The 16091-nt window shown below is 49.6% G+C and overlaps 1 protein-coding gene and 1 non-coding gene across 2 annotated transcripts; both read right to left on the minus strand.

Moving 5' to 3' along the window:
- Positions 1–5944: 5944 nt before the first annotated feature.
- On the minus strand, positions 5945–6063 carry LOC138955548 (5S ribosomal RNA). The gene has a single exon (XR_011452265.1). It is a non-coding gene; the product is annotated as a 5S ribosomal RNA (ribosomal RNA).
- Positions 6064–7053: 990 nt separating this feature from the next.
- LOC138955547 (protein maelstrom homolog) lies at positions 7054–15700 on the minus strand (the record flags this gene model as incomplete). The annotated part of the gene is given in 5 exon segments (XM_070327134.1): positions 7054–7933; positions 10411–10528; positions 14568–14617; positions 15106–15171; positions 15587–15700. Coding segments are annotated over 5 exon segments (992 nt in total), but the record flags the coding sequence as incomplete, so codon positions are not given.
- Between the last annotated feature and the right edge of the window lie 391 nt (positions 15701–16091).

Consider the following 16091-nt stretch of genomic DNA (forward strand, 5'->3'; position numbering starts at 1 on the left):
GGTAAGGCTTCTTTTTAAGCCTACTGTCTATATGATACTTACCGAGACAGTACTATTCTTGCACATTATCTATTATAGGCCGAAAAAATTGGACAAAACGCTGAGTGGGTACAATTATCTCCCATAACCATGCGCCACCGTGGATCCCAAGCACTGTCCGAGTGCTTCCCCCTTACAGGATGTAGGTGGCGCGTCCTCTTTCTTTATGAGCTGCAGACCCTCAAAAAGCCCATAACATATCAAGAGGGGAGGCGGGAGGGAAACTCTAATAGTACTGTCTCGGTAAGTATCATATAGACAGTAGGCTTAAAAAGAAGCCTTACAGTCAATATAACACTTACCTCGACAGTACTATTCTTGCACAGAATACCAGAGTGGTGTGAGGGTGATATGTAGAGTATTAAACTCCTTAATCAAAATCACTTAAATCCAAGGATTAAGATACCCAGGCAATTTTCGAACAGTACTACCGTAAAAGAAAATATACCCAAGAAACATACCTTAGACTGACGTGACCATGCTAGCAACCACTGCTGTGTGGTGAACTCAATGTCAAAGTCCAGGCCACTCAAAGCTTGAATACCACTGAGTCTACGGCAAGTGGCTAAAGCGATGAGGAACAATTAGTCTTAAAAATCAGCAACTTGATACTGATGCCTGCCAGGGGTTCAAACTCATTGCTACGCAGGAGTTTGAGGACCAGAAAGACATCCCCCTTGGGAAATGAAACCAGAGGTTTAGACACCGCTGCATTGCTAATACCCGAAAGGACATTAGCGATGAGGGAGGACCTGATCAAGTGTTCAGTTCTGCGACCAGTAGCGGCCGCAATCGTGGAAGCGATGGCAGATCTGTATCCAAGAAGAGTCTTAGAAGAAAGACTCTTCTTTTGATACACTTCCACCAGGAAGTTGGCCAAGTCCTGTGTTGAGGGATAAAGCGGCTTTATCCCCTTGGACAAGGCGAAGGTGGCCCAAGCTCTCCAGCGTAAGTCGTAGAGCTGATTAGTTGATCGCCTCTTAGCGTTCAAGGAAAACTCTACTGAACTCTTGTGCAATCCTAGTGCAAGCAGTTTGGAGCGCACAAGAGCCATGCGGTCAAGCACAGACTCTCTGGACGTGGATGAGGGAGGCATGATCGAGGCTGGAGCAGACCTCCCCCGTCCAGATCCAGAGGTAGAGGGTCTACGTGGGTGAGACCGCGAAGATCTGGAAACCACGGAGCTGTTGGCCAGTAAGGCGCGACCAAAATCAGTCTTGGTCGTTCCTGCAGATATTTTGCCAGCACCCTCGGAATCAGAGATGTCGGGGGATAGGCGTAAGCATCGAGGAGCCTCCACAAGAGAGTGAATGCGTCCAAGTGGAACGCATTCATGTCTCGAAAGGGGCTGACGTACCTGGGAAGCCGAGCGCTGAATCGAGTTACGAACAGATCGATCAGAGGACGGTCCCACCTTGCCCACAGACGCTGTAGAACGTTGTGAGCGATGGTCCATTCTGTGGAGAGAACCTGATCGCCCCGACTGAGAATGTCGGCCAGGGCGTTCAGTTTCCCCGGAACGAACTGGACTGACATCCGGACCTGATTGGTCTGGCACCAGAGCAGAATCTCCTCCGCCAACAGGGAGAGGGACCGAGAATTGGTGCCCCCCTGGTGGCGAAGGTAAGCTAAGCATGTGGTGTTGTTGTCCCCGTTGAAAATCAGAGGGGCCAAGGACAGGCCGAATGGGAGGGCCCGAAACTCGAACACCGTGCCCTCCCAAACGAACCGGAGCAGATGTCGGTACCCCGGGGCCACCAGGATGTGGAAGTAAGCATCCTGGAGGTCCCAGACATGGCCCAATCGTTTGGCCGGATGGCCAACCGGACCGACGAAGGGGTTTCCATCTTGAACTTGCACCTGTGAAGGTACAAGTTCAAGGTGGAGAGGTCCAACACCGGCCTGAACCGGCCGTCCTTTTTGGGGACGGTGAACAGGCGGGAGCAGAACCCCAGAGAAGGCTGAGAAAGGGGGTAGACCGCCTTCTTCTCGACCAACGAGTTCACCTCGTCCTGAAGAGCCTGCCATCTGGCAGGCTCTCGAGGAGGGGGGAACGTCCAAGGTAGAGCGGACAATGGAGGTTGTGACGACAGCGGTAGAGAAAACCCCGACCACACCACCCTCAAGAAAAACTGGTTGGAGACCAGTCTGCCCCACATGCCGCGGGCCCGAAAAAAGGGAACCGCCGGACGAAAGAGGGGCAACTTGAGGGGGCGTCAACGTAGGGCCGGGACTCACTGAAAATTCTGCTGGCGGGCAGGCGCAGGCTTGCGACCACCCCCCCTGGTGGTGCTGCTTCCCCTTACCTGTCTGAGCACCCTTCGTCTTGCTTGGGAACGCAACAGGCGCCTAAGAGGAGGAAGAAGGAGGCAGTGAAACTGGCTTCTTCTTCTTCTTCTGAGGCTGGGAGCTGGAGGTGACTGTAGCACTTCTCTTACTCCCCGCCGCCGTCGCCGAAGCAGCGAGGCCAACCATCAGAGAATCAGTGTTCCTCTGGCGTGTGGACTCCACCACAGAACGAACAGTGTCCGGATGAAAGAGGGAAGAAGGCTGAGGAAACGTGTTCCTCAGACTCTTCCTCATATCCGGAGGCACTATAGAAGTAGGCAGAAAATGATCACGGAACAGGGCCAATAAAGTGGACCCGTGTTCCAATGGCCAATTCTGCCGCAGACGTCACGCACGATCGCACGGCATGCAAAGCCCGATCCACTCGAACCGTGTCAAGGACCCGAGTGGAATCGGACTCTGCCCGATTGGGAGGGTCCAACAGTGTGGACAGCGTGCTCATCCATGTCAAGGCCTGTGATTGGGCCTCGACTGTGGACGAAACGGTGGCCTCAAGATTGTGGAACGAAGCAGAGCTCAGTTCCACCTTCTTGACCGAAGGCACCTCCCCAACGAACACATCACCGTCAGCCCCACCCTAAACACTCGAAGTCTGGAAAGGGAGAGTTCGAGAGTCAAAGGGAAAAGGGAGGGACGAAACAGATTGGACACGAGGAAACAGTGGAGGTGCGCCTCCCAAAGGAAAGCATGGCACTGAACCCGCGTCCTCCCGAGGAACATAGGTCGCGTTTGCACGTGAATCTGTACTCCTCAGGCGATGTGCTGCCGCTTCCACCGTGGCACTTAGACTAGGGTGGAACGCGAATTGCCGGCGGCCGGATCGTTCATAAAACGAGCCGCCGGCAGACGCGGCGTGAGCCTCCCGCGCCCGGGCCGAAGCGGACTCAAAGGACGAGAGGGCGTCTCAGGGAAGGACGTCCTGAAACTGTTCAAACGTCCTTCTAGCTGTGCGAGGACGAGCCTCCTGCCTCTCGTCCTCAGACCCCGGGTCCACGTCCTGTGTGTCAACACTAGACGACAGACGCTTAAGAGAGGCATCCGTGACGTCAAGACGCCGCGTGATGTCTGTCATGTACTGTTGGAAAGTACGAAGCATAGCTTCGGAAGTTCCATCAGAAACCGGCAAGGGTAGAGGTTCAGTGTTAACCTCAGGGCGACCCTGATCCTCCTCCCTATCGTCCTCCGACTCACTCTCCTCTTCACTTCCCGACAACTCCTCAAAAGCAGGAGTGTAGGGAGCTTGAGGGGGAAGAGCCGAAAGCGATGAAGCAGGCTGTGAAGAAACGCCCACAGAAGCAAGAGGCCGCGAAGACCCCTGCCCCAAAGACGAAACGTCTCCAGCAGCCGAAGGGGGAGAAAAACAACAACCCTGCGACTGTTGGGTCAGCCCAGCCAACGAACCCCCGCCATTTATAGACTGAACAGGAACCCATGGGGTCTGATCAGAAAAGAAATGGTCCGGTCCGGTCGGGGGTGCCGATCCGGTCCGGTAGGGTGGTCCGGTCCGGTGCCGTACCATCCGGAGGTCCCGTTCAGCACCGAACCATCGTACCCAACGAAGTGTTCGGGTGGTTAGGTCCGGACGTGGACATACCGTACCATCCGGACCCGTAGGTCCGGTGGTCCGGTATGGTCCGGTTCGGTGCCAGACCATCCAGACCAACAGAGGTGGTCGGGTGGTCCCGCACCGGACCATCCGGACCCGTAGGTCCGGACCCGTAGGTCCGGTACCATCCGGAGGTCCTGTTCGGCACCGAACCATCCGTACGCACAGAAGTGTTCGGGTGGTTCGGTCCGGGCGTGGACGTACGTACCGTACCATCCGGACCCGTAGGTCCGGTTCGGTGCCAGACCATCCGGACCAACAGAGGTGGTCGGGTGGTCCGGACCGGTCCGGTAGGGTGGTCCGGTGTTCCGGTCCGGTGTTCCGGTCCGGTCCCGTACCATCCGGAGGTCCCGTTCGGTACCGAACCATCCGTACCCACAGAAGTGTTCGGGTGGCTCGGTCCGGACGTGGACACACCGTACCATCCGGACCCGTAAGTCCGGTATGGTCCGGTTCGGTGCCAGACCATCCGGACCAACAGAGGTGGTCGGGTGGTCCGGTCCGGACCGGACCACCGGTCCAGCACCGGACCATCCGGACCCGTAGGTCCGGTCCGGTCCCGCACCATCCGGAGGTCCCGTTCGGCACCGAACCACCCGTACCCACAGAAGTGTTCGGGTGGCTCGGTCCGGACGTGGACATACCGTACCATCCGGACCCGTAGGTCCGGTTCGGTGCCAGACCATCCGGACCAACAGAGGTGGTCGGGTGGTCCGGACCGATCCGGTAGGGTGGTCCGGTGTTCCGGTCCTGTCCCATACCATCCGGAGGTCCCGTACGGCACCGAACCATCCGTACCCACTGAAGTGTTCGGTCCGGACGTGGACCTACCGTACCATCCGGACCCGTAGGTCCGGTGGTCCGGTATGGTCCGGTTCGGTGACAGACCATCCGGACCAACAGAGGTGGTCGGGTGGTCCGGTACCGGACCATCCGAACCCGTAGATTCGGTCCGGTCCCGTACCATCCGGAGGTCCCGTTCGGTACCGAACCATCCGTACCCACAGAAGTGTTCGGGTGGCTCGGTCCGGACGTGGACATACCGTACCATCCGGACCCGTAGGTCCGGCATGGTCCGGTTCGGTGCCAGACCACCCGGACCAACAGAGGTGGTCGAGTGGTCCGGTCCCGACCGGACCACTGGTCCGGTACCGTACCCTCCGGACCCGTAGGTCCGGTGTGTTCCGGTTCGGTGCCAGACCACCCAGACCAACAGAGGTGGTCGGGTGGTCCGGTCCCGACCGAAACACTGGTCCCGTACCGTACCATCCGGACCCGTAGGTCCGGGGGGTCCGGCAAGGGCCAGAGGTACTGTCCCGCACCGGACCCTAAGGTCCGGTACGGTCCCGTACCATGGGTCCCGTCCGGACCAAACCCGGAGGTCAAGTCCAGTCGGGACCCGTGGGTCCGGTTCGATCCCGACCCGTAAGCCTGGAACGTTCCGGACCCTTGGTCCGGACCATCCGTCACCCGAACACCAGACGCTAAGGAATGGCGTGGGGTCAAGACGGTCCGGTCGGAGGTGTCGGTCTGAGCAACAGAAACAATGTTCCCGTCGCCCTGACCATTCGACAGAAGTACCACGTTCTGTCGAACACCTCCACGTCCAGTAACTAGTCGGCCGGAGCGTTTCAAGAGGGACAGCCACCAGTCACACGGACGTCAGAGGGAACCGTAGTAGCAGTGGTCGTAGGCACGAAGCCTGAAACCCCTGCCCCCACAGGACCGCCCTGAACGGGGTCAATTCGCATCCCAACCCCAGCGGGGAGGGAATTCAGAGACCCCGTCATCTCCTCCGATCTCCCCCCCCAGGAGGCCGAAACTACTGTCAAAACAGCAGCAGACGACCCAGCGAGGGAGTTCAGAGGAGGACCCGTGTCCCTCCTGGCTTCCACAGCGGTGGAAACCGAGGAGGGCACAGGAGAGGCACCGGAAAAAGAAAGATTTTAATGCCAACTGCACCCGGTGTTCCCAGGCGGTCACCCATCCAAGTACTAACCGGGCCCGACGTTGCTTAACTTCGGTGGTCGGACGAGAACCGGTGTTTTCAACGTGGTATGGCCGTTGGCTGTCAAAACCTGAGTCTCTCCAGTAGCCCCTAGATCGGATTCACCAACCCCCAAAGAGGGTTGGGAATCGACCTGCCCCCGGATTCGAGCCAGGGGGGAGAAGGAAACCTTCCCCCCAGGCTCGAAACCGGGAGGAGCTGAAGCCTGAGACTGAGGGCCGGACAACGGCGTCGAAGGGGGGGAAGCCTGTTCCACTGAAGGAGAAGGAGAAAGAAGCTTTTTCTTTCCCCTCGAACTTCCCCGAACCTTCGACGGCGCAGCCCCGCCCGAAGTCCCAGGCTCAAGCCCAGCCTGTTTGAGCAAGCTCGCATTGAGCTTGCTCAAACAGGCTTTCTCCGCCCTCCCTCGCCGCAAACGCAAAGCGTTTGGGGAGGGAGAGTCGGAGCGCCGAAAGATCCCCTTCTCCGTGCGTAAAACATGACGCTGGGCGCCCGGAGAAGGGTTGCCCCCGGCAGACTCTGGTTCCGTAGAACCAGAGCCCAAAACAGGACGAGACATCCTACCTCGCCCTGTACGTACCCTTAAAGACCGAGAATTAACAAAATTCAAAGAAAATTTAGGTCAATACTCAAGTGAATGCGGCGAAACGAGAAGCAGACGACCGGTCACCACGAAGTAGGACGGGAGGCACGCCGAGTCCGCCACACAAAAACGGAGGCACAAGTTGAAGGAAACACAACGTAGCCTCAAGCCAGAAGTGGAATAACACACAATAATCCAACAGGTGATAGTCCACACAGAAAAGGAGCCTCTTAGTCCAAAATAATCCGGGAGCGTAGCAGAAACACAGCCGGTCTGACACGCGCGAAAAAAGAAAGAGGACGCGCCACCTACATCCTGTAAGGGGGAAGCACTCGGACAGTGCTTGGGATCCACGGTGGCGCATGGTTATGGGAGATAATTGTACCCACTCAGCGTTTTGTCCAATTTTTTCGGCCTATAATAGATAATGTGCAAGAATAGTACTGTCGAGGTAAGTGTTATATTGACTTTCCATCTTTGGTATTAACTGTTAAAGAAAATCAAATTTACCATCTCGCTTCCCTGAGATCTGTATCAAACAGCCAGTTTTGAAATTGAAGTTTAACGCAAAAGATAAGAACAAACGAACAATTCCTCTGTACAGCAGAACAGCCCTTTTAAGCCATTCACAAAGCATCAAGACCAGGCTGGTAGCAATTTCTACCCACTCAGTTACTTCTGGAAGGCATAGAACCACGTCCAACTTAGGGAGCATAGCCCCGTCCTCTGCTGGGATTGTATCCCCGTCCAACACTCGGTTCAGCCCCTCCCCTGCTGCCAGGGGCATACCCTCTCCCCACCTGCAGCGCAGGAAAATCATCGTTGGACGGCGAAGTGTGAAAGTCATCGGCAAAAGCGCTAGGGTCAGGCTGGTAGCAGTTCACATCCACTGAATTCCCCGATGTCGATTTCGCAGGAGACGCCTGGTTTGTAGCGCCAGGCCTCTCGCCTCTACCGACAGAAGGCATGCTGCCTCTACCGACAGCCGGCATGTCTCCTCTACCGAATGGCTGGACGTCGGATCTACCCACTGAGGGTGCTGCTCCTCTGCCGAAAGAAGGCATATCCCCGGACATCTCTCCCCTTCCCACAGACGGCATGGTTCCTCGGCCGACTGATGGCATAGCACCTCTACCCACGGCAGGCATTTCGCCTCTACCGACAGAAGGCATAGTCCCTCGACCGACACCCGGGGGCTCTCCTCTACCGACGGATGGCATGCTTCCTCTACCGATGCTCGGGGGTGAACTTCCTCTACCGAAGGCCGGCGGCATCCCTCTACCGAGAGATGGAGCCTGGGCGCCAGTAGAGCCTGAGAGAGAAGCGCCTCTTCCCATGCCAGACGTGTCTGCAAAAGAAAGAAAATGGTTTTAGCAATTATATTAGAACCCCCCTTTTAAGACACCCCAAATTAAGACCTTGCGTTTTCAGTTATATTCTGTTCATAAGCTCTGGACTGGGTGGCCGAGTGGTAACGCACTTGCGCTCGGAAGCGAGAGGTTGCGAGTTCGACCCTGGGTCAGGGCGTTAGCAATTTTCTCCCCCCTTTCCTAACCTAGGTGGTGGGTTCAAGTGCTAGTCTTTCGGATGAGACAAAAAACCGAGGTCCCTTCGTGTACATTACATTGGGGTGTGCACGTTAAAGATCCCACGATTGACAAAAGGGTCTTTCCTGGCAAAATTGTATAGGCACAGATAAAAATGTCCACCAAAATACCCGTGTGACTTGGAATAATAGGCCGTGAAAAGTAGGATATGCGCCGAAATGGCTGCGATCTGCTGGCCGATGTGAATGCGTGATGTATTGTGTAAAAAAAATTCCATCTCACACGGCATAAATAGATCCCTGCGCCTTGAATATGTGCGCGATATAAATTGCATAAAATAAAAATTAAAAAATTAAAAAATAAATCCCTGCGCTTAGAACTGTACCCACGGAATACGCGCGATATAAGCCTCATACTGATTGACTGATTGTAAATCTAGATCAATTTTTTAAGACTCTCCTCATTCGGACCTCATTTTCTCAGATTTGTGCAGGTCCTAAATGGGAGGTTTCACTGTATGTGCAATGATTCTGGAGATATAACTCAATCCTCCCTGGACCTGTACACCCAGCCCTCCGACCGTCCCCTTCGTTCTGCTGCTGACCCACTCTGCCTTTACATCCCTCGCTCGAAACTCGCATCTGCTGGTCAGCGTGCATTCCCGGATCCCCTCCGTCTGGAACTCCCTGCCGCTTAAGCTTCGCCAGAGCCCCTCTCTTGACGCGTTCAAGAGTAGGTTGAAGACTCAGTTCTTCCCATAGCTGACTGCGACTTTCATGTTTGGCGTGATGTGTTGTGCCCCAAAAGACATTCTTGTGCTGTGCTCTGTGAGAGGTTTTTTATGTGTGCTTAATAATATTTTGTTTGGACCTAGCTATTGATGTGTACATTGTTGTTAAACAGTTGTTTGTTGTATGTTTATCAGGGTTTGCTAGTGTGTGATAGGGTTCGTGTCCGTCTGTAGATGTTAGTTTCTTTGTTAGTCCTGTGTTGACAACTCTTTGACAAGCGCTTAGAACTGTACCCACGGAATACGCGCTATATAAGCTTCATATTGATTGATTGATTGATATAAACTGTTAAAAAGTTAAAGAGTAACAACTTATTTGCCTGAAAACCTGCCACATTCTGCTCTGAATAAAAAGTGTAATCACTTGTACTCTGAATTCACTTCAATGGTTTTGTTTAACTGGCCATCTGAATAGACAAATTCCAAAAATAACTCTCGTTGAGTTTGTATGGGTTGTGGAAGACTGAACATCCTTGCCAAAACCTCTGACCTTCTTCTTCTTCTTCTGCGTTCGTGGGCTGAAACTCCCACGTACACTCGGTGTTTTTTGCACGAGTGGAATTTTACGTGCATGACCGTTTTTTACCCCGCCATTTAGGCAGCCATACGCCGTTTTCGGAGGAAGCATGCTGGGTATTTTCATGTTTCTATAACCCACCGAACTCTGACATGGATTACAGGATCTTTTTCGTGCGCACTTGGTCTTGTGCGTGTACACACGAGGGTGTTCGGACACCGCGGAGAGTCTGCACACAAAGTTGACTCTGAGAAATAAATCTCGCGCCGAACGTGGGGACGAACTCACGTTGACAGCGGCCAACTGGATACAAATCCAGCGCGCTACCGACTGAGCTACATCCCCGCCCTAAAACCTCTGACCAACATTAGAGGGACCAATCACTAGCAAGGGGTGTGTTGAAAACATATGTGACCCTCCACCACGAAATGAGTCGCATGTCACCTCGCGTAGTTCTGCGCTAGGCTTAACATAAGTCCGGGGAGTGTCTGGTAACAGTGTGAGGGTCACCTTAGTCACAGGCTTATAACTCAAACAGTTTTTGCTCTTTTCTAAAACGGTTTTCACCACTGGATAGAGCATAAAAAACTCTTTAGGTAAATGTAAAAATATGAAAATCATGCAAAGGTGACATGCGACTCATTTCGTGGTGGAGGGTCACACATGCTCCTGTCCACATGTTTCCAACACACCCCTCATTATTGATTGGCCCTTGCAATGTTTGTCAGAGGTTTTGGCAAGGGTATTCACTCCTCTACTACCCATACAAACCCTACTGAGTTATTGAGAAAAAAAAAAGTCTATTATAGGCAGAAATACAAAATTGGATACATTTTTCCTTAAAAGTTAAGTCATGCCACTCTGATACAACATTTAAGCCCCGAAAAGGACCATAAACATTTCAAATCTATCTGTAATCCTTGTAAAACTGTGAATTCAATCAACAAGCTTAAGCACAAAACAATGCTTACCACCAAAGCCAGGAGGGGCGGTAACCCCAGGGGACGAGGAGGCGGCGGCAAGAGTTGTCCCCTTTCCCTCTCCAGCCAGCAGGACGGACGAAGCATTGGCCAGCGTCAACTCTGACATCTGTACATTACAAACAACATCTCTGTCTTTCATGCAATTAAAATCACAAACGGAAATTTACCTTGTGATAAATATTAACAGACCTGCCAACCCTTGTGAAACCTCAAGTTTAGGCACACAAAAAAAAAATAGGTGTGGTTAAGGTAATGTGACAGGGGAGGCTACCGCTCCTTTCACAACGGACTCTGCACCCGGGTTGTTGGCCTTTAAAGTCAACACCTGTGGTTTGTAGAGTTCTGTTTGCGATGGGGTCTGGTGGTTTCCGATTGTCTGCATGTTCATGGAAACCTTCGGGTTTGCATAACAGTTTTTATAGGGCTAAGAAATTAGCCCTAACATTTTCAAACCTGTTTGATTGCACTTCGCTTCCCGAGGTGATCGTAGTGTTTCGGCACACGGTTACAGTAACATAGCCCCCAAAAATAGGGTAGGAAGGTAGGCAATCACTTTTGTTTTTTTTAACTTTTTTTCTAATGTGTACAAATTAAACCTACTTGACAGGGAAATAAGTGTGCGACTCGGGCGCTTTCGCTTTCATTGCGTTTTCTGCACGCATTTTCTTTTTTTTTCTCTTTTTTTTGACAAATGTAATAAAAAGTTATAGGGTCGGCCCCTAAAAATAGGGTAGGTCGGGTTACCGTAACCACACCTATTTTTTTTTTAGGCCTTAGCAATTTACATTTTTTGTGAAATTTTCAGCGTAGCGAATGGTGTTTAAGTGTAGCATTGTCTAAAATATATTGGCACATCCACAATTCGGCTATTTCCCTCTAGAATATAACCAGTTTTAAAAAGTTTATTTTGAAAAAAAACTAAAACATAATGGCCAAAAGACAGTGTCTGCAGAGCCACTTCACAGAGTGGACAATGCTTCATGACACAAATTCTGAATGCTACACAGAGTGAGTATCAGAAATGAGTACTAGGACTCGCAAGAAAGAACAAACTGTTCTTCATGGGTGAAACTGATCACAAATGAAAATAAGGAAAATGAGGCCGGGGTCCAGGGGCCGGATAGGCCCTGGTGGGGTGCAGGGGCAACGCCCTGCTAGGGGGCCCAGGGAGGCGAAGCCCCCCGGAAGAAAAAACAAGAAGGGCAAAGCCCATACGACTCACATGCTTGACCTTGACCTTTCATGACATCATACACTAAGAACTGCTTTACACATTTTTCCTACCAAAATGCATGTGACCTTGACCCAAGGTCAAGGTCATCCAAGGTCATGCAACACAAAGCTGTTAATTCAAGACATAGGAAGTACAATGGTGCTTATTGGCTCTTTCTACCATGAGATATGGTTACTTTTAGTGGTTCACTACCTTATTTTGGTCACATTTCATAAGGGTCAAAGTGACCTTGACCTTGATCATATGTGACAAAATGTGTCTCATGATGAAAGCATAACATGTGCCCCACATAATTTTTAAGTTTGAAACAGTTATCTTCCATAGTTCAGGGTCAAGGTCACTTCAAAATATGTATACAATCCAACTTTGAAGAGCTCCTGTGACCTTGACCTTGAAGCAAGGTAAACCAAACTGGTATCAAAAGATGGGGCTTACTTTGCCCTATATATCATATATAGGTGAGGTATTCAATCTCAAAAACTTCAGAGAAAATGTGAAAAATGTGAAAAATAGTTGTTTTTTAGACAACATTTATGGCCCCTGCGACCTTGACCTTGAAGCAAGGTCAAGATGCTATGTATGTTTTTTGGGGCCTTGTCATCATACACCATCTTGCCAAATTTGGTACTGATAGACTGAATAGTGTCCAAGAAATATCCAACGTTAAAGTTTTCCGGACGGCCGGACGGACGGACGTCCGGACGGACGGACGGACGGACGGACGGACGGACGACTCGGGTGAGTACATAGACTCACTTTTGCTTCGCATGTGAGTCAAAAATCAGGCTTTTAAGGGTAAAAGTAGGCCTCTCCTGGTATCTCAAACACACAAATTTGCACATTAAACAATGGTAACAAATGCCAAGCTGTAGCCCCATAATTCGCGCGCTTAGTGAAACAAAGACTAAGCGATGTCCGGTCACTGTGTTATGAGAAAATACGGATCGGATCGCCGGCAAAAAAAATATTTTATTTTTTAATTTTTCTTTTAAAGATTTTTAAAATAAGGAATTCCTTATTTGACCAATTTCATTTGGCGGATTTTCGCCCTGAGGCGGAAAAGTTTCACCCATGGTTCTTCTACTCTTGCGCTGTTTTGATGTATTGTCTGTGGATGGTAATTTTTTACCCCCCCCCCCCCCCCCCCAAAAAAAAAAAAATCTAGAAAACAAAATTACTGTTTGTGTGACAAACAATGTTAATTTTTTTTTTTTTTTTTTTACTCACCAAGACAGTGACAGCATAAGTACAAAGTCAAAATACCCCCCCCCCCCCCCTGCACCTTCTCCTTTCTTTGACTAGTTATTGCCCTCTATATTTTGGCTGGATCTGTCTCCATCTCTATTTTTCAGTCATTTTCTTGTTTCTCTGCCTTTTTCTTTCTCTTTCTTCCTTTTGGTTCACATTTTATTTGTGTCCTGAAGAAGCCTCCATAGGCAAATATTATGACTTTATACTTGTGCTGTCCCTGTTTTGGTGCGTACAGATGGTAAGTAATGTTTAACGCCCTCACGGTAAAACCAGTAGGGGCATGTTCCCGGGTTTGACCCCGCCTTTAGATGGGGGAAAAAAGAGACAGAAAAAATAAAAATAAAATGAAAAGGGGTTGAGTACAGTGGAACTCCCCTAAGACCTCCCAATTTAAGACGCCCTTCATTTTAAAGGCACAGTGCAGCTCACAGGCTTCGTTTTGCGTTTTTGTTGCAGCTGAGTGCATTTACAGTTCAAAAATCCTCCTATGGTAGTAAAACAAACCCAAAACTACCCAACGACGACATCTGTGAAGTTCGACAGTTTCTTGTTCACGCGAGTGCATAAATTAACCTAGTTATTACGTGGTGTTTGGTCGGAGTTCGATTCAACTGAGTGATTCCGGCCTCCATTTTGTTTTACACAAACTCATGATGACGTCTGACATAGTTTGCTAGTGACGTGTCTTTTTGTGCATGATGTGATCTACCTGATCTAAATTTAGATCCAAAAATAGGTCAAGACCAGCCGGGTCCGAGTACAAAATTAATTCGTAAAAAAATCGCAGATCTTGACTCTTTGGGTGCAAGTCAATGAAACTTGGTAGTTCTTCTAACGGATAGCTGCCTGAGGTATGACTAAAAGCCCCAGGGATTTGACAAGTTCAGTACCTTTAAGACCTTGTTTTCTCAGATTATCTGTTCATAACCTCTGTCAAATGTACCCCCATTATAAGACCCCCTAACCGGCACGGTTGGCCTAGTGGTAAGGCGTCCGCCCCGTGATCGGGAGGTCGTGGGTTCGAACCCCGGCCGGGTCATACCTAAGACTTTAAAATTGGCAATCTAGTGGCTGCTCCGCCTGGCGTCTGGCATTATGGGGTTAGTGCTAGGACTGGTTGGTCCGGTGTCAGAATAATGTGACTGGGTGAGACATGAAGCCTGTGCTGCGACTTGTGTCTTGTGTGTGGCGCACGTTAAATGTCAAAGCAGCACCGCCCTGATATGGCCCTTCGTGGTCGGCTGGGCGTTAAGCAAACAAACAAACAAACAAATAAGACCCCCTCTTTTTTAACTCATCGTCTCCCAGGTACGGATATATCCATACCAACACATATGGGTCTATCTGACCAGGTACGGATATATCCGCTCAGACTGTTAGCTTCAGTCGCTTCCTGCAACGTGGATCCAACGCCAGCATTCCAGCGTGTTGATACACAGTTTCTACACAGTTACTACTATTCTGAGTGACCTGCTGCAGCACAGCTGGTCTCGACAAAAAAAAACTTGGTCAAACATTGGTGGGGTAGAAAGTGTTAAGACCTGATTTCCCGAGATTATTTTAGTTCTTATAAGGAAGGTTCCAGGGTACAAATTCTTTTGATTTTTATCATCCAAAAAATGTAGAAACCATAAAGCAACAAGGAAAACACGAGCCATACCGGTAGTCCAGACAACTGTGAACCGGGACCACCATGTGATGCCCAGGTACCTGAAAAAAAACATACACTAATCAGTTGAAATTATGAGAGAGAGAGAGAGGGAGGGGTAAGGATAGGGGGGAGAGAGAGAGGGGGAAGTGATGGGGGAGAGAGAGGGGAGAGAGAGGGGGAGGGATGGGGGAGAGACAGGAGAGAAAGAGACAGAGAGAGAGAGCGAGATGGGAGAGAGAGGAAGATGAGAGAGAGAGAGGGGGGAAAAAGAGGGGAGAAAGAGAAAAAGAGAGAGGGTGGGATGGGGGAGATAGAGAGAGGAGAATGAAGAGAGGGGAGAAAGAGGGGCAGTACAGGGAGATAGAACAATTAAGAGAAAAGAGAGAAAGGGGGGGGGGGGGAGGAATGGGAGAGAGAGAGAAAGAGAGGAATTTATGGGTTATAGAGAGAAAGAGAGAGAGAAAGAAGGGGAAGGGAGAGATAGGGGGCCAGCAGGGGGGATATGAGTGTGATTGACAAAAAAGGGGAGTAATCTTCACATACTCACCTCCACCCAAAGCTGGAAAATCTTCATACTCCTCGGTTTGTCGTACAGCTGGCCTTGCCCTTCCACCTCAACAAACAAAACACACATCTCCCTTAAGGCCAAACAAAAACATATGTTGGTTTAGGGTAACTTGACCAAAAAAGATACGGTCGGTAGGTCGGCTTTTTTTATTTTATTTTTTATTTAAAAAAAAAATGAAGTCGATTTTAAAGGTCACTTCCCTTAGTCTGAGAGAGAGAGAGAGTGTTGGGAGATGTATGAATATGAATTGTGAGTTGATATGATGATTAAAGTCATGTTTAAGGAATTATTTGTATTTAACACATTTATCTCAATGTTTCATGTTGTTCTATATCATGTTTTATGTTTGTTGTCATATACACACAACAAACAAACTTATCTGTTGAGATAATAAAGGCTTCTATGTCTACGCGCCGTCTTTAAAACGAGAGTGAATGTAAGAGCATAACCAAGGACTGACCTCCGAGTGTCGGCCAATCAGAATCCTCGAACTGACCGCCCTTGGGACCAGGGGGGGCGGCCGGAACCTCGTTGTATCGCAGCATCACCGACTGAGAGCTGATTAGCTTGTTGGCTGGAACAAAATTATATTACTGTAATTATTATATAAATGCATATAAATATCAATTATAGTATGCTATAAAATGAATACAACTAAACTAACAAGTAATCATTTAAAAAATGATATCACTGTAAATGATTAAATAAATACATGGATCAATTATCCAAGGAAATAATGGATTATAAGACTTAATCAAAAAGTAATCATTTAAAAATGATATTACTGTAAAATTTAATGATTAAATAAATACATGTATCAATTATACTCTAAAACGAATGAATACAACTAAACCAAAAAGTATAGTAATCATTTAAAAATCATATCATTGTAAATGATTAAATAAATACATGTATCAATTATACTCTAAAATGAATGAATACAACTAAACCAAAAAGTAATCATT

The sequence above is a fragment of the Littorina saxatilis genome, unplaced genomic scaffold (genome assembly GCF_037325665.1).
Source record: "Littorina saxatilis isolate snail1 unplaced genomic scaffold, US_GU_Lsax_2.0 scaffold_2384, whole genome shotgun sequence".
NCBI classification, from domain to species: Eukaryota; Metazoa; Mollusca; class Gastropoda; order Littorinimorpha; family Littorinidae; genus Littorina; species Littorina saxatilis.